General features: G+C 46.3%; 1 protein-coding gene across 3 annotated transcripts in view; it reads left to right on the forward strand.

Moving 5' to 3' along the window:
- The window catches only part of LOC119975857 (cation channel sperm-associated protein subunit epsilon-like), a 223,616-nt gene that overhangs the window by 15,426 nt on the left and 188,411 nt on the right, over nt 1-19,779 (forward strand). For all 3 annotated transcript variants that reach the window (XR_005462814.1, XM_038815749.1, XM_038815740.1), the window contains exon 3: nt 9,063-9,136. Coding sequence is in view for 2 of the 3 variants with exons in the window: in XM_038815749.1 (XP_038671677.1) it covers nt 9,063-9,136 (74 nt within the window). In the remaining variant the exon portion in view is untranslated. The remainder of the gene's footprint in view (nt 1-9,062; nt 9,137-19,779) is intronic.

Raw genomic sequence — 19,779 nt, forward strand, 5'->3', positions numbered from 1 at the left:
ACGAACATTTGATAGTTATACTCATGTGGTTCACCCTCTGCTCGCGTGCATTTCTCATCATACCCATGGCCTCCGTGGACCTCAGTGTAGTACTCATCATCGGAGTTCCTATCATCTGCAGAAGTCTTCTGTGAAGTACAACTTTGCCTATGGAATTACATAGTCACGCAGGAGACGACCCAGTTCAAAATCAGCTACCAAGTTTTCTACAGAACTTTTATTTAACAGTCCACGCTGTGAAATTTTAGGAGGACTGACGAAATTGAAGAATGAATCATTTGATATTGTTCTCACAACCGTTTTGCAAGTACTCCTGCCCTGATGCTTTGGCTTTGTTTTAATGGATCTCAGAGTGACATTTTTTCTTTTCTTCCAGTCAATTTGGCATCCTGTGCAACCCACGATTTCTGGTCCGTCAAAGAATTCAAACTGGTGAGGCCCCGACTCCATCTGGTATTCCTTCGTAATGACTTAATTGGTGAAATACTCGTTTGGCTCAAAAGAGTGAAGCTTCTTGGCTGTTCAAGCTCTGAACATTTAAGGTTTATATCTTGTAGATGCTTTAATATAGGCACATCATGCTGCTGTATCATGCAACAGAGTATGTCCACATTCCTGAAGACTGTTGACCAAAAGTTTGGAATTCCCCATGGTCGCTACATTTCTTCCTTCACTTTGTCATCGCATGTGTGGTGGTTTACTTGTTTTCGATCAATGAGTTTCAGCAGTACATCTTGTTGAGAGTCGCAGTATCGCTGGACAGTTCGCTGTCTATAACAAAAGACCGCTCAACCAGGTTCAGGGCCTCACATGCATCCGCTCCTAATATGGACTCTTGCTTTATGTCCACAATGGTGATTTGCACAATGTGACACAGGTTGTGCACCCATGCTTCGAGCTCACATATCCCCCGTGTTTCAATCGCATTCTGCACCTAGTCAATCAACCATTTTGGTTGATCAAAAACTGTCGGTTGAACCCTCAGGCAGTTCAAATCTGACTGGCTGAAGAGATTGGCTCTCTCACCTGTGTTGAACTTCCATTTAATCAGTGTGTCATTCAATAATACCGGAATTGACCATTGATCTTCGACTGTGTCACCTGCATCATCCACAGTATTGGAACTGGTAAGGAACACTTCTTGGGCTTCCATATATGGGCTGCTGGTGTCCTCGGTTGAGATGAGATCCACAAAAAACAATTAATCTCGGAACATCTCATTGATTACGTTTACTGATCTTGTGTTATCCATTGCAGGACACAAAATACATTGTTTCGCAAAGTGGTTGAGCCTGCCACACCTGGCACATATTTTTCCATATGCTGGACATCACTGGCCCATGCCGGTTGCCACACTTCTGGCACAAGGTGGCGGAGGCGGCTCTTGTTGGTCGCTTAAAATGGCCGTCCGCACTGAGACCACGTTTTCTTCATGACATGCATCACAGCACTAATGGCGCTGGCTTCTTCGTTCACATTGACGGCAAAATGTTTTGAGTTAAGTGCGCTGTTTCACTTTGCAGACACCTCGAGCAAAATTCTCCGGCCCCACGCAGGGTCGGAGAATCGCCTGGGGCCGTCGAAAATACCGCCCCCGCCGTGGCAGAAATTCTCCACCACCCAGGAATTGGTGGGGGCGGGAATCGCGCCACGTCGAGCGGCGAGCCCCCTGCGGCGATTCTCCGGCCCACGATGGGCCGAAGTCCCGCCGCTGGGAGGCCTCTCCCGCCGCCGAGGTTTGAGCCACCTCTGGTGGCGGCGGGATCGGTGGCGCGAGCGGGGTCCTGGGGGGGCGCGGGGCAATCGGACCCCGGGGGGTGCCCCCACAGTGGCCAGGCCCGCGATCGGGGCCCACCGATCGGTGGGAGGGCCAGTGCCGTGGGGGCACTCTTTCTCTTCCGCCGCCACCACGGCCTACACCATGGCGGAGGCGGAAGAGAATCCCCCAGCGCGCATGCGCCAGTGCTGCCGCTGACGTCACCGCCGCCGCATGCGCGAACCGGCGAAGGCCTTTCGGCCAGCCCCGTCACTGGGCGGCGGGCGTCAAAAAGCCGTTTGTGCCGGTTTTGGCGCCAGTCGGCGTGGTGCCAACCGCTCCGGTACGGGCCTAGCCCTCAAAGGTGCGGAGACCCCCCCGCCCCGCCGGGTAGGGGAGAATCCCGCCCCTCGTTCGCGAGGCACATTTTAAAGTGACTTTCTGATTCCAACCCTTCTTTCCGGGTACACGTACTAACTATCTTACGTTCAAATGCTTTGCCATTTTTCGTAGAGCAATAGCATTTGAAGAATTGTAACACTTAATTATAGGTTCTGTTCTCTTTGGCACCACAGATGTATTATATAGTTCTATTGCTTGAGGACCTACCGCCGCTAGTAGCAATGCAAGAAGCCTGTCTTCAGGCTGTGCCAGCAGGCCTAGGGCTCAGAGGTAGAATCAGAATTGCTACTTAAAGAAGCGCCAATTTTGTTCCATGTTACCCATGAACTGGAGGTGGCAGGGTCCCCTCGTCCATCTGTAGCTCAGTTTAGTTCAGTAGGCTAGACAGCTGGTTTGTGATGCAGATCAAGGCCAGCAGCGTGGGTTCAATTCCCAAACCAGCTGAGAATTCTGAATTCTCCCTCAGTGTACCCGAACAGGCACCGGAATGTGGTGACTAGGGACTTTTCACAGTAACTTCATTGCAGTGTTAATGTAAGCTTACTTGTTACAATAAAGATTATTCTAGTGCGTTGAGTTGGCTCAGGCTCAGTTCACCAGATTGGTCTTCCAGTCTGGAATGCCTAACGTTGTCACTGCCGTCACTATTTTTAAATCTTCAACACTCATGGTACCATGTTGTTTTTGGTCCTTTGTACTTTACAAAGGAACTCACCAAACACTTTGTCTTGTCCAAATCAGAATCCTTTATTAAGTCTCGTGTGGTAAGATAACAATCTGATACAGAGCACGTTATCATGGAGCCTACTACTACTCCTTTGGAACTTGCATCTAACACTGACCATTTACTTGTATGTCTTATTCCTATCTCAATCTTTTTCTGAAGATGGCCGGATGTGTCTCCCTTTATATATCGGTGTCACAGGTCACATGACCTTAGTCTAGTCACCATTGGTGTGTCTGTATCGCCACCTTCTGGTTGGAGGTTGCACACCATCCAACTATGATATAGCCATAAGCATATCACCACAAGCTCCATTCTGAAGTATGTATGGTGGAGCTGAGCAAAAGACAGAAATATTTCCAAGTGTCTTCAGCCAAAAGTGAGGATTAGATGATCCTGCTCCTCCAGTCCCCAGAGTATAGATGCTGCTGTCCATATAATTTAGTTTCCTTGATTAAAAAGAGATTGAGTACATTGAACATTGTCTGGGCAATGGCATCTGACACCATTTTGCTGTAGTGCTGAATACCTGTGAATCAGAATGGGTGTCTACCCTTGCCCAGATGCTTCTGTGCATTTGTAGCATTGGCATCTTCTCACTGCCCTGCATTTCTACCAAAAAAGGTAAATCTAACGTGAAGAATACTGCCCAATTGTCAGCAAATCTGAAGTCACAAGGTGCCAAAGAGAATATTCAGGAGCATTTAGAGTTATTCTTTTCACAGAGAACGATGGTCTTCATTGTTGGAAGTCATTCATTGTATCCCCAGGATTTTGGTGTATTGATTCAACAATGTCCTTTCCTCTTATAAGTTGCCAGCTGTAGGCCTGTCGGGTGAATTGTACAACATTCCAGCTTGGGCTGGCGACATTGATACTATGCTTGTGTCAGTTAAGGACCATCTTCAAAAAGGAACAGTGCAATGAATTCTTGTTGACTTTCAATTTTGTCACCATTGTTGAACCCAGAATCAAAAGTTTGGTGGGCACTATGGACCAGAAGCCTAATTGGACCAGTCATGTCAACATTGTGGCTGCAGTAATAGAACAGAGGCTGGGATACTCTTTGGCACATGGCTCACTCCCTGATCATTCAAGACATTTAGGAACATAGGAATTAGGAGCAGAAGTAGGCAATTCAGCCCTTCCAGCCTGCTCCGCCATTCAATCAGATCATGGTTGATCTCTTCCTGGTCTCAAATCCACCTCCCGGCCTGTTGCCCTTTAACCCGTTTTTTTATCATAAATAAATATATATCTCCTTCTTGAAACCATTTAATGATTCAGATTCCACCGCACTATGGGACAGCGCATTCCACAAATTCACACCCCTCTGCGAGATATAGTTCCTCCTCATTTCAGTTTTAAGTCTACCGCCTCTCAACCTATATCTGTGACCTCTTGTTCTAGATTGCCCCACAAGGGGGAACATTTTGTCTATGTTTATACCTCGATCAGATCTCCTCTCATTCTTCTAAACTCCAGCAAGTATAAGCCCATACTGTTAATCTCTCCTCATAAATCAGCACTTTCATCCCTGGAATCAATCTGGAAAACCTCTTCTGAACTACCTCCAATGCCACCACATCCTTCTTCAAATAAGGAGACCGAAACTGGACATAACTGGACTCCAGATGTAGTCTCACCAACACCCTATACAATTGCAAAAACACTTCTCTACTTTTATACTCCAGTCCTTTTGCAATAAACATTAACATTCCATTTGCCTTTTTTATTACATGCTAAACCTGCATACAGACTTTCTGTGATTCATAAACAAAGACACCCAGGTCCCTCTGCCCAGACGTATTTTGAATCTGCTTTCCATTTAGATGATCATTTGCCTTTCTATTCTTTCGGCCAAAATGGATAATCTCACACTTATCCACATTAAACTCCACCTGCCAAATTTTGGCCCATTCTCCTAGCCTATCTATTATCTCTGTAAACTCTTTATCTTCTGTTCACTGCCTTCTTTCACACCTATTTTAGTATCATCTGCAAATACAGCCAGGGAAGGACCCATTTATCCCGATCCTCTACTTGCTATGAGTCAGCCAATCCTCAATCCAATCCAGCACTCTACCCCCAATCCCCTGCAATCTCACCTTCTGGATCAGTCTTTTATGCGGCACCTGGCTTCTGGAAGTCTAAATATACTACATCCACATGTTCCCCATTATCCACCTTGCTGCTTACATCCTCAAAAAATTTAGGCAAGTTTGTCGAGCATGACTTACCCTTCATAAAACAATGATGACAACCGTGGATTAAGCTTTGTCTCTCCAAATGTTCAGTCATATCCTCATCTCCTGAAGGCAGCACAGTAGCACAGTGGTTAGCACTGTTGCTTCACAGCTCCAGGGTCCCAGGTTCGATTCCCGGCTTGGGTTACTGTGCGTGCGGAGTCTGCACGTTCTCCCTGTGTCTGCATGGGTTTCCTCCGGGTGCTCCAGTTTCCTCCCACAGTCCAAAGATGTGCAGGTTAGGTGGATTGGTCACGCTAAATTGCCCTTAGTGTCCAAAGAAATTTTAGGTGCGGTTATGGGGATAGGGTGGAGCTGTGGGCTTAAGTAGGGTGTTCTTTCCAAGGGCCGGTGCAGATTCGATATGCCGAATGGCCTCGTTCAGCACTGTAGATTCTAAGATTAATGATTTAAGGATTTAATCAAGACTGCTTGAATGGGTGTAACCGCAACAGCATTCAAGGAGCATGATTTAATGAATCTGGACAGGTTCAGAGGTGGCAATACTGTTTTCTTGAATGGGAGGTACCAGGTGGAGATCCCACCGCCTCCCAATCCCTCCAATCAAGTCCAAGATGGGAATGCTTATGGGGGGAGGGCCTTCCTGTTTGGAGACCAATTGAGGCTCTCAAGTGGCTAAATAAAGGCCACCAAACTTGCCACCTGGGGATGCTGCCCAGCAATATTGTCCTGTTTGCCTTATTCACACACACACTTTGCCTGACTGACAGAACTGGCATTAGGAAAGGGGCCCAGGAAACCACTTCCTTAACCCTCTTCACTTGATGACAATTCCTTTCTCTGGAACCCCCATCCTGTACACAATCTGGGGATCCATTGGTGATCCTAATGGTAGGCCCTGCTGTAGTACTGGCAGTGACCACTGCTTTGGATGGTGCTGCTGGAAATGGAGAATTGCTAGCCTCTACACCTCTTGGAGGCAGCATTGCTGCCCTACTGAAGGCTTAATCAATACAATAAAGTCAGACATCTTGCAGAAAAGTGACTTGGGACTCCCTGCAGTTCTTCAACCAATGACCGAGACCTCGTGCGCCCACATTAAATCCCAATCAAGAAGCTGCACACCTTTGAGGACAAAGCAATCTGCTTGATCAATCCCTCGCATTAGACTCAGTATCCATCCTTTCCACTACTGGTGCAGCTTGGCAAACTATTTCACATGGCTGTTTGAATAATCATGATCCTCACAAGGTACTGATGAATGAATTAACTTTGGCAAATATCAATAAAATCAAACAACAATGATTGTTTGATAGCCTTAGAATTAACATTTAGATATTAAACATGCAAATAATTAGCAGATGGGGTTAATTGTTAAATAAATATTAGTGTGTTACAATAATTCATCAGTAACTGCTTGCTGATTATAAGTTTGTAATTGAATTCAGTGTCTGAGATTGATATAAACTGTCAAGATTAATTTAGGATTAAACCCTAGGTTGGATAAACTCGGGTTTGTTCGCATTGGCGCAACAGAGGTTGAGGAGCGACCTGATAGAAGTCTACAAAATTATGAGGGGATGGCAGTGTGGAGGCCATCCTATATACTATGTACATGCCCCTCATACGCCGCATTTTCTTAATCTAATTAATATAAATTGTAAATAGCTAAGGCCCCAACACTGATCCATGCAGCATTCCACTACTCACAGCCTGCTGATTTTAAAATGCCCAGTTTGCCCCTACTTTCAGCTTACTGTCTGTTAACCAATCCATCATCCATGCCATTAACCATATATTATCCAGATCTACATACTTTTAACTTGCAATTTCTACACCATATTCATTCGTCCTTAAGACTCCATGCAGGCGAACTGAATTTTTCATCTTCCTTTGGAAGAATGATGTTAGCCTACTAAGACATCAGAATGATGGACCTTTAACTTCAGAAGTGCTATCTATTCATCCTGAATCCTGTACTGCCCAGCATCATTAATTCCCCCAATTCCTGGTCCTTTGCAATTAAAATCCATTTCAACATCTTCAAGCCCTCTATGTTATTGCCATTCTCTACCTCAGGTCTTTGGCCCAGCCATTTTTAGCTGCTTCATCAATGACTTTCCTTCCATCTTTTGGTCAGAAGTAGGGATATTCATTGATGATTGCACAGTGTTCAGCACCATTCAAGGCTCCTCAGAAACTGAAGTAGTCCATGTCCAAATGTCACAAGATCTGGACAATATCCAGGCTAGGGCTGACAAATGGCAATATGGTGTGCTAGCCTTTATCAGTAGGGGGATTGAGTTTCGGAGCCACAAGGTCATGCTGCAGCTGTACATAACTCTGGTGCGGCCGCTCCTGGAGTACTGCGTGCAGTTCTGGTCACCACATTATAGGAAGGATGTGGAAGCTTTGGAAAGGGTTCAGAGGAGATTTACTAGGATGTTGCCTGGTATGGAGGGAAGGTCTTACAAGGAAAGGCTCAGGGATTTGAGGTTGTTTTCATTAGAGAGGAGAAGGCTGAGAGGTGACTTAATAGAGACATATAAGATAGTCAGAGGGTTAGATAGGATGGACAGTGAGAGTCTTTTTCCTCGGATGGTGATGACCAACACGAGGGGACATAGCTTTAAATTGAGGGGTGGTAGATATAGGTCAGAGGCAGTTTCTTTACTCAGAGAGTAGTAGGGGTATGGAACGCCCTGCCTGCAACAGTAGTAGACTCGCCAACTTTAAGGGCATTTAAGTGGTCACTGGATAGACACATGGATGAAAATGGAATAGTGTAGGTCAGATAGGCTTCAGATGGTTTCACAGGTCGGCGCAACATCGAGGGCCGAAGGGCCTGTACTGCGCTGTAATGTTCTATGTTCTATGTTCTATAATATTCGTGCCACACGAATGCCAGGCAATAACCATTTCTAACAAAAGAGATTCCAACCATCGCTCCTTAACATTCAATGGTATTACCATAATTGAATTCCCCCGCTATCAATATTCTGGGAGTTATTATTGACCACAAGTTGAACGGGACTAACCATATAAATACTGTGGCTACATGAGCAGGTCAGAGGCTGGGAATCGCAAGTAACTCATCTCCTGACTCCCCAAAGCCTGTCCACCATCTACAAGGTGCTGTCAGGAGTGTGATGGAATTTTCTTCACTTGCCTGGATGGGTACAGCTCCAACAACTCTCAAGAAGCTCGACACCATGCAGGACAAAGCAGCTGTTTAATTGCTCCCTTTCCACAAACATTCACTCCCTCCACCATCCCCATGCAGCAGCAACCGCGTGAACATCTACGAGATGTACTGCTGGAACTCACCAAGGCTCCTTGGCATCGCCTTCCAAACCCACAACCTCTACCATCTATAAGGACACGGACAGCAGGTACCTGGGAATGCCACGACTTCGAAATTCCTCTCGAAGTCCCTCACCATCCTGACTTGGAAATATATTACCCTTCATTCACTGTCGCTGGGTTAAAATCCTGGAACTCCTCCCTTAACAGCACTGTGGGTATACCTACACACTCAGCAACACTTTTCAAGGGCAAATACGGATGGGCCTAATGCTGGCCTAGCCATTGACGCCCACATCCTGTAAATGAAAATTTAAAAATCTCTTCAACTGTGTATACCTTTGCAAATCCTGCTTTTTTCTAACTCTGCCTTCTTTTACATTTACCTGTCTCAACTTTGCTTTCAATCAAAAAGCCTTAAAAGACATCTTGGACTCAGAGGCTAAAGTGCTCTCCTTAAATCATTCTTTCTTTCTCCACTCCTCAAAACTTCCATCTCTTTGCCCAGACATTTAGTCATTTCCTTTAACTCTTCTCCCTTTACTGTTGAGTGCCATTGTCCCATCTGTACAGTGTTTTGAGATATTGCACGATGATGTTATCAATATTTTACAAATGCAATTCAGCCTGGTTCAACACTTGTTAATATAAACTGTTTTACTGTTTACAGCTCCATCTGGATTATGAAGGAAACTCATTTAGTCAATGGTCTGTTCCACCAGAGTGTACAGTCGATGATCTGAAGTAAGGTTAAATTTAAGGCACTATTTAATAGAGAGTAGCAGCTGTTCATTTGGACTTTCTGACAGAGAAAACGAACATCTAACATATTGTAGTAAACACTTGACAACAAGTTGGTGCTAGAATAATTTTTGCAAAGAATTTATTGTATAATTGTTTTTCATATATTTTTCAATTGGCCAAATTGAACCTGTTCACCTATAATGATGCTGACCCTGTGCAAATCTTCAACCAGCCAAATTAAAATATAGTGAGTAAGATCCAAGTTTGGAAAATGTCTGTGCTGAAGCACTTTCCCTTTGATGGGTGACAAATCACATTTTGTTTTAAAAGCCTGCACCAGATTAAATGAGCAAGCAATCTGTTTTAAAAAAAACTTTTAAAAAGTCTATGAACAGAGTGAGCCACAGAGCAGTTAGATATTCACAAAATGTTTTTTTCTAGAGGAAGTGATTTAATGGATCAGGGACTTTGTTAGGTTTTGAGTGCTGGTCAGAGAGCAGCCAAGAGGGGACAGGAGCAAGATAGCCAATATTGTGAATATCACCTTCATAACACTGTGAACCTGGCTGCAATGCAGGAAAATCAGTTACCCACTGTAAGAGAACCTATCATGAAATGCATGAATGTAGTGCACTAAACATCTATACACTTAGAATATCCTTTCCCTCATGCTATTTTTAAAAATAAATATTTTTATTCTCCTTTTGCACATTTTCATCAAAATTTACAGCACAAGATAATCAACAATAACAACAAATACAATTGCAATCCCCTTATCCCACCCACCCTCAAACCACTCCCAACATTTTGAATACAAAACACCAATGAAAAAGAATCATCAATAACTTATACATTCCAAACCATTAATGTTCGATGTCATCAAATTCATGAAACTGCATGTGAACAAGACCAATGATGTAGCCACCTGGGGTGGCCACATCCCGATTCAAAATGGACACTCGCAAGGAGTGCAGGGAAAAACGGACAACACCAGAGAAAACAAGCAGGTGCAAGGTTTCCTGTGTATTAAGATTTGCAGAACCCAGACAGAACTGAAACCAATAGCCATTAACATATTAATGAGCTATCTCCAGGGACAAAAAGAAACATTGAAACAATCGAGACCAAGACAGACTCCCCGGCGCCAGTGGGAGCTAAAACAAAGGCAGGCCAATGGCCACATAGGGCCCGCCCAACGATCAGGGAACACCTCCGGTATTGGAGAAAATTGATAGGAACGATTGGGACATGGTCCAATGAATTGGGACCAAGTCTGGGGTCCGCCCAGAAGGGCGCGAAACCCCTGAGGAGTATAAGATAACGTCCCCAAGTTCAGTTCGCTCTCTTGGCCTTGGCTCTCAGTGAGGAGAGACCTGCCTAACAGCTGCATCAACCAAGTAAGTCTAAGGTCAACGCACGCTACGAGATAGACGCTCCTAGCTACTATTCCGTACCAGTTCGAAGCCAGCAGTATCAGAACCGGACAACGGCCATTGTTCCTCTGACTGGGTGGGCCACTCGAAGCTAAGTATAGGCTTTTAGTAGTAGTTGTCGTTTAGCGAGTAGAGTTTATGCATGAGCAGTAATTGACTGTGTGTGTAAATAAATGTGTATTGATTTCAAACTTACTAACTGATGTATCGAGTTATTGATCAGTACTTGGCTTTGAACCCTGTGGTGGTATCAGAAAGATACCTGGCGACTCTTGAGCAAAGGTAATTAAAACAGAGTAAATTAAGGGAAAGCATAACGAGCAACATTTGCTGGCGACTGCGCCGGGACTCAACTTAGAAGTGGTCCGCCCAATCCGAGAGAATCCAAAATTTGAATTAGAAATCCAATTGAAAACAGAAGAACCACAAGTGTTTAAGCAGTACTGATCAATCCTCCAGAATTCGGAAGTGTGTTAATGCATGCGTACTAACAGGGATATAAGGTAAACCTGAGAGATTTTGTTGCGTAAAACTGTCGAGAGTTTTCTAGGCCGGATAATTAGCGTAAGCCGTACCCGTGTTTACATCACCGCTTTATCACTCCCTGTTCCAAATTTAGTAACAGACCCAGAAATAGGAAAAATGGCAGTGGAGGCAATGGAACGCCTTATGAACCCACAGGAATTTGAAGTCGCAGCGACCAGCAGAGTAGGACAGTGTCCCGTTTGGGAAGATGAGATTAGGAAGTACCTCAAAGGGAAAGGATGGCCCCATTGGAGCGAATTTTGCGTGAATGAAGAAAAAGGTCCCGGGAGTATAGGAGATACTTGGTGGGAGAACCTGACAGAGATTCACAAGAAGAGCTTGAGAAAAGCTTGCAAGCCGATGGCAATTGTGTCCTGTCTGGCACAATTGCGAGGCACAGAGGAGGTCGTTAGGACGCTCCGTAGAGAGATAGAGGAGAGAGATAGAATGAGTAAGGTAGATGTGAGCGAGATAGAGAGAGAGAACAGAGATTTAAAAGGGAGGTTAGCAGCAAAAGACAGAGAGGTGGATGATGCCAAGAGGGCACACCAGTCTTGTCTGGCGCACTTAAGCAGCTTCCAGACCCAGTACGACAAGGCCTACCAGGACACACAACGTGCGGTCCTGGTAAGACAAGAAACAGAACAGCAGGTAGAGGCATTGCAGAAGCAGTGCAGTGATTTAAAAGCAGCCCTATGAGCACTCCATGCTTCCACAACGGAACAAAGGCAGAGCTCGGTAGACCATGCAAAGTGCCGGAAGCAAATTGCAGAATTGCAATCCCTACTTTCAGTTCAGAATGGCTTTCAGAGCACATTCGGATCCCAACTAGATGAGGAAAACGGCCCCGATTGGCAGGAATTAAATGAAACAGCCCATAGGTACGTGCATGGAGCACGTACGCAGTAGAAGCCCCAGAAAAGGAGAGCACCCCAACCCCCCACTGAACAGGGAAAACACACCACCATGAATCCGGTAACCACACACCGCAGAGCCGCAGCAGAAAGTGAATCAGACTTTCTGTATACAACCCCCTTAACCGTGACCCAATTACGGGACACGTGTGAGAAAATCACACTGTTCCTCCCCACTTCAGACCCCCACCAATTCTTTGCGAAGGTTAAACAACAGGCCACCATGTACGGCCTGGACGAGAGAGAGCAGGTGAAGCTCACAGTTTTGAGCCTAGATCCTTCAGTAGTAGCAGCCCTTCCCGACCCATAGAATGTAGAAGGAGGCACCCTAGCAGAGATGCACACAGCGATCCTTGATGTGATCGGCTATAACAGAGGAGACCCGGTAGAAGGCCTGAATAGATGCAGTCAAAAGAAGACAGAGCACTCCACAGCGTTTGCTGGACGCTAGTGGATTCATTTCACTGCAGTTTTTAGAGAATTAGCCCGAGCCCATTTGTCCCCAGATAACATGGCAAAATGGACTCGAATCGTGATCTCTCATGCAACAGAGGCAGGACAGAGAGCTTGCACAAATTATGACCCCTCAGATGAGGCCCACAATGAGAAATGGGTTTTAAAAAGGTTGTCCCACGCATGGGAGCAGTCCGTACACAACAAGACCAATTTTGGGAAACCCAAGGAAGAGCAGGCAGATGCAGATATGCATGTAATTAAAGCGCACCATAACCCTGCATGGATAAATGAGGGTAGAAACAGCCCACCCCAGCCCAAATCACAGTGGTGTTACAACTGCGGTCAGTTCGGACACTTTGCACGACAGTGCAATGCCCCACAAAAACCACAGAGAGCCCAACAGACAGGCATGGTAAATAGGAATAGGACAACGCCTATTCACATTGTTAGCGCCTGTTCAGACCAGGGAGACATGAACGGCACAGACTGACTGTGTTCGGGCTCCCCAACTTGGGTCTGCGACACCCTTTGGGATAAGTCCGGCTGACCGGTCGTTGCAGCAAAAGTACGGGGTCAGCCCGTTGAATTTCTTTGGGACACAGGAGGGTCCCGCACCACACTCAATTCCTCCACCATGTTTCAGAAGGACACGTCGCCCACTACAGACACCATCACCCTCAGCGGCTTTACAGGCCACTCACAGCAGGGACACATCACAGCCCCTGTATCCATACAAATCGGCAATATAACCACAAAGCACCCCATAGTGTTAGTTGATCTGCCCCACACAGCAGAACACATTTTAGGCATCGATTTTATGAGTTTCCATAACCTTTCATTCGATCCAGTAAACAAATGTGTCTGGAGAATGGCAAAAACAGCAAGAGCCCCTGCCACGCTCACAGTAGGAGATTATGCTAATAGGATCAGCACAGTAGGTGAATACTGGCTTGATACAAGGACAATTAGTTCAGATAAACACGTTATGACGGTCCTGCAAGAACACAAAGCAGCATTTGCACAGCACAAGCACGACTGTGGCAGAATGGCTGGCTCAGTGCAGATTACAGGTCCTGACCCCAGACCCCAGAAACAGTACGGATTTCCCCAGGAAGCAGAGGGAGAAATCTCAAAGGTAATAGACAGCTTGTTAGAACAGGGTGTACTGAGATCAGTAGCCTCCACTAATAATGCCCCGATTTGGCCGGTCAGGAAACCCGATGGGTCATGGCGACTGACCATTGATTACCGGGAACTGAACAAAATGACCCCAGCCGCCACCCCCACTGTAGCCACAAGTCCCGAGACCATGCTCAAGCAGGGACTCCATTCACGATTCTTTACGGTTTTGGACATAAGTAACGGCTTCTGGTCCATTCCATTTGCTAAAGCGTGCCAGTAAAATTCGCATTCACTTTTAAAGTGGGCAGCACGGTAGCATGGTGGTTAGCATAAATGCTTCACAACTCCAGGGTCCCAGGTTCGATTCCCGGCTGGGTCACTGTCTGTGCGGAGTCTGCACGTCCTTCCTGTGTGTGCGTGGGTTTCCTCCGGTTTCCTCCCACAGTCCAAAGATGTGCGGGTTAGGTGGATTGGCCATGCTAAATTGGCCGTAGTGTCCTAATAAAGTAAGGTTAAGGGGGGGTTATTGGGTTACAGGTATAGGGTGGTTACGTGGGTTTGAGTAGGGTGATCATGGCTCGGCACAACATCGAGGGCCGAAGGGCCTGTTCTGTGCTGTACTGTTCTATGTAAGGACAGCAGTACACGTCGACATGCCTTCCACAAGGATTCCACAACTCCCCCTCCATTTTCCACCGACAGCTGGCAAATGGATTAGCTAAATTTTCCCGCCCCGAATGTCTGGTCCAGTATGTAGACGACCTGTTACTGCAGACAGACACAAAGGCAGAGCACATTTCGCTTCTAGCAGAACTCTTAGGACTCCTGAAAGAAATTGGATGTAAGGTTAACCCCAAAAAGGCCCAGATTTTGGAAGAAAAAGTGATATATTTGGGAACAGTTATCACGCATGGTAAACGCAAGATCGAGCATAAAAGGATTGACTCGATTGTCAAATTGCCCCTTCCCCACAATGTCTCAGCCCTCCAGTCGTTTTTACGACGGGTTGGCTACTGCCGAAACCACATTGACGGTTTTGCCACTAAAGCAGCGCCCCTATCCGACCTTCTTAAGAAAAAGGCACCGTGGGAATGGTTTCTGCAGCATACAGATGCCGTGGATGCTTTAAAAAGAGCCCTCAACACAGACCCCCGCACTACAGGTTCCAGATCCACTTTCCCCCTACGCTATTGAAGTAGCAAGCACCGACCGAACCCTTTCGGCTGTGCTCCTCCAGGAACGGCATGAACAGTTAAGACCCGTAGCTTACGCATCAAGAGTTTTAGACCCCGTCGAGCAAGGATTTTCCGCCTGTGAAAGGCACCTGCTCGCAGTTTTTTGGGCAGTTCAGTATTTTTCATACATAACAGGACTCAACCCCATCACCATCCTCACAGAACACACCCGACACAGCTATTATTAGATGGCTGACTTAAAGATGGCGCAGTCAGCCAGATCCGAGCAGCCCGTTGGAACCTTTTACAGGGACGGGACATCACAGTTAAAAGAACAAAGACACACACTTTCCTTGCAGACAATTTACAGTACCCAGGCACCCCTCATGAATGTGAAATTATCACCACACAGCACAACACAGGCCCCTTCATTTCAAAAACACCTCCCAGGAAGATATGTAGTTCACCCCAGAGACCCCAGCCCACAGACACTTGCGCACTCCTGAAAATCTATGTGGATGGCTCCTCCACGGTTTTAGACGGAAAACGCATAACAGGATGCGGTATTTATGTAGAGGACGCGCAGGGACGTGCCCTGGAAGAGATTTCCCTAAAGTTGCCAGGACACTTCGGCTCGCAGGCAGCAGAACTGGAGGCAATAGCTTATATTGTTGATCACCCCGATTCGTTCCCTGCTCCAGCAGACATCTACTCGGACAGCCTGTATGTCTGTAACAGCTTAACGGAATTCCTACCCCTGTGGGAAGCAAGAGGATTTGTTTCCGCAAACGGAAAACCCCTACCATCAGCCCCATATTTTGAAGCAGGCAAAGGACAGGAAATATGGCATTATAAAAGTTCGTAGTCACCACCGTTCTTCCCCACCTGGAAATGTAAAAGCAGACGCCCTAGCAAAAGCAGGTTCCAGACATGGTTACTTTTGGAACCCCCCCTGAAAACGCCCCAGTACACGCAGTTCAGATCTCACAGACCAACATGGATTTAACCCAGGCACAGAAACAGGACGAGAAGCTCAGGGAAGTTTTAAAGGGAACCTTCCCAGCCCCTTACGACAAATTTAAGAATTCCATGACCACACATGATGGTGTGATTCTTAAAGATAGCCTTTATGTAGTTCCAGAGCAGGATAGGAACCAATTCATTTGTTTGTTCCATGACAATCATGGACATCAGGAAATTGTACCCACTTTAGCCCACCTCAGACCGCTCTGTTGGTGGCCAAATTTAAAAGCAGACATCACCCACTACGTTGAGAATTGTTTGATCTGTGCTCAGAACAATCCGGACAGATATGCAAAGAAGGCTCAACTTACCCACACCCGCCCCGTTAATGGCCCATGGACTAACCTCCAGATCGACTTCATAGGACCCTTACCCCCTTGCGGAAATTGTTATAAATATGTGTTGGTGGTCATCGACACATTTACAAAATGGATAGAAGCATTCCCATCACGCACTAATACGGCAAAGACCACAGCCAAAATACTAACCCACCACATCTTTACAAGATGGGGACTCCCCCGTAGCATGGAGTCCGATCAAGGCTCCCATTTTACAGGATGAGTTATGAAAAACGTCCTGACAATATTTGGAATCACTCAAAAGTTTCATATCGCGTACCACCCCCAGTTAAGTGGTATTGTCGAAAGGATGAATAGGACACTAAAAGCCACCCTTAGGAAAATGGTTCAGCAGAACAATAGCACCTGGGACTCAGTTCTCCCATTTGCATTAATGTTTTTAAGAAACACGGTATCCACGTCCACAGGATACACCCCCCACACTCTCATGACCAGACGCCCCATGAAAGGAACAGAATATTTATTGGGATTAGACTTGACCAGCCCTGAAGTGACGGCCCTCACCCACGAAAATGCTGTGCAACAGCTAATAGATAATGTTAAAACGGCACAACTAGCAGCCGCAGTAAGAATGGGCACCAGAAAGTAACAGAGCAAGGCTTGTTTCGACAAGACAGTGCATGCGACTGAGTTTGCAGTAGGGCAGCAAGTTATGCTATCCCTTTACAACCCCAGCACATTCCTGTCACCTAAGTACTCAGGTCCGTACTCCATTTCGGACAAAGTAAGCCCCTCTGTCTACAAGATAAAGTACCCCAATGGAAAGACTGCGTGGTTTCATATAAACCAGCTCAAGGCTTATGGCTCGCAGAGCAACCACACACACCACATCCTGCTCGCCGCAGCAGACGAGCTCGCCCCGCCCACAGAAAACGCATTCCACCCCTCCCCAGCCAGTCCAGCCCATCCTCGGACTCAACTTCGACTCCGCCCCCTGAGACACAATTCCGCCTCTCCCCACCCCCAGACAGCAGCAACAGCGATAGTGACTGCGAAAGCACTGACGACAGCCACAGCACATCACAATACTATCCCCCTGCAACAGGCCCCACTCCCAGCGACTCTGAGAACAATTTGAGTGATCTCTTTGAGATCACATACATTAAAGCCCCAGACCCAGACCCACCGCCCGACGATTATGGACTGAACTTCAGTACCTCCCAACTAGACTCACGCATAAGGCACCGCGACAATTCATTCAGGCTTATCAGGAACGATGAGATGAACTCCAAGTCACCCCATGCAGTTTTAGCAAGACTTATACAGTCAAGAGTATGGCAGCCGGGAGAAGATGATGACATTGAGTCTGACTCCCACCACGCAAATCCCTTTGCGACCCTGTTCGCAACTGAAAACTGAGGTGTCGAGATGATGTTTTAAAAGGAACCGCTAGAGAGAAACGGTGTCCTTTCTGATGGAACCTGCACGATTTTCGTTGCATGTTTGTTTGTATGTCTTTGTTAAATGTTCATTGTTTGAAATTTAAACAGCCTTTCACGGCCAGACGCCTAGTTTGTCCGCAGATACCTCTGAAAACTTGCCAGCAAGCTTATCAGCAGAAACCTCTGAGATTTGACGGTAGAAGAGGCAGTACTGCAACCCCCACGATGGCTACATTCCTTGCCCGTTCTTGCCAGTTACTCAGGCAGTGGAGAAACTGCACTTATCCTCACCCTGCCTGAGGACCCCCACCCTCTGGTCAGCTAAGCTTGGGTAGAGCACATCCCGTCCTACCCGGGGATTCCATCCAATTCTTACCCGCCGCGGCCCATTCGCACCTCATTTTGGCTCTTTCATTTCAAAAGTTTTAGTTTTGTTTTACAGTAACCCTTCGGTTGCTTCCCCTCATGCTATTTACATCCTCAAACATTGGGATGGTAAATCGCACAGGCTGCGTTACGGCTCGCACTGTTTAAGTATTTTTCATGAGTGTCTTGTCCGGAAATTCGGTTTAAAAAAAAAATGAGGGAGTCACAGATGGTGACCAATTATAAAGGGTAATTGGCACTAAAGGACAGACAGACAAACACACGAGATCTTAAGCAAGATAATAACAGAGATTATGCTTGTATTCACAGAATCCCAGAAGCTCAAAGAAGGACAAGAAAAGAGAGAAGAGAAGAGAAAGATGAAGACGACCTCCATCTTTGTAATATGGACCATAGCCGGATGCATTTGGTTGCGCGTGAACGCGAACCCCCTCACCCCCACCCCACAGGCCGTCAATGATTCACTCCCCCATAGCACACAGAGCCCAGTAACAGTCAACAGTACCCCGACATGGTGTGATAAGTTTATCACATGGTATTCCCTCTCGTATGTTGTTGAAGCACTTCTAGCACTGGCGATACTTTGCAGTATCGTGCAGACCATTCGCATGAAGAAATGGCAAAGGAGAGCCTACCGCTCTCGCACCCCGGTATACAGAATAAGATCCCCTATTTTTGGTTTCCGCCAGGTCCCCGAACCCCTTGACATGTAATAAAGTACATTCGTTTTTTTGTTTATGTGTTTTCGTTTGTGATTAAAGAAATGTGATTGTTTGGAATAAAGGAATGTACAACTCTGCGTTTGACTGCCAAACCAGAGAGAATTTGAATGCTGCTGTTTGTACAGTTAAGAAGTTAGTATATTTTTGAATGATTTAACTGAGAATAGTTTACTGAGGATAGTTAGAGGTTCCAGTTTTTTTAATTTTTTGTAACGCATGTCCTTAATGACATAGCACCCCCATAGAGTTTTGATGATGTGTTTGTAAAATTGTTTAGTTAAAATTGGTTTCATAGTCAGGGTCAGTGTAGAGCCTAGAGATAAGTGCCCGCTTGGTCAGAGAACAAAGACATCGCAGTAATGTGATCCTTCACGCTTCGCGCTGAGGATCACAAAGAGGGAGTGTAGCCACCTGGGGTGGCCACGTCCCGATTCAAAGTGGACACTCGCAAGGAGTGCAGGGACAACACCAGAGAAAACAAGCAGGTGCAAGGTTTCCTGTGTATTAAGATTTGCAGAACCCAGACAGAACTGAAACCAATAGCCATTAACATATTAATGAACTATCTCCGGGGACAAAAGAAACATTGAAACAATCGAGACCAAGACTGACTCCCCGGCGCCAGTGGGAGCTAAAACAAAGGCAGGCCAACGGCCACATAGACCACAACGGCCCAACGATCAGGGAACACCTCCGGTATTGGAGAAAATCGATAGGAACGATTGGGACATGGTCCAATGAATTGGGACCAAGTCTAGGGTCCGCCCAGAAGGGCGCGAAACCCCTGAGGACTATAAGATAGCGTCCCCAAGTTCAGTTTGCTCTCTTGGCCTTGGCTCTCAGTGGGGAGAGACCTGCCTAACAGCTGCATCAACCAAGTAAGTCTAAGGTCAACGCACGCTACGAGATAGACGCTCCTAGCTACTATTCCGTACCAGTTCGAAGCCAGCAGTATCAGTACCGGACAACGGCCATTGTTCCTCTGACTGGGTGGGCCACTCGAAGCTAAGTATAGGCTTTTAGTAGTAGTTGTAGTTTAGAGAGTAGAGTTTATGCATGAGCAGTAATTGACTGTGTGTGTAAATAAATATGTATTGATTTCAAACTTACTAACTGGTGTATCGAGTTATTGATCAGGACTTGGC

Source organism: Scyliorhinus canicula, chromosome 1 (assembly GCF_902713615.1).
Source record: "Scyliorhinus canicula chromosome 1, sScyCan1.1, whole genome shotgun sequence".
NCBI classification, from domain to species: domain Eukaryota; kingdom Metazoa; phylum Chordata; class Chondrichthyes; order Carcharhiniformes; family Scyliorhinidae; genus Scyliorhinus; species Scyliorhinus canicula.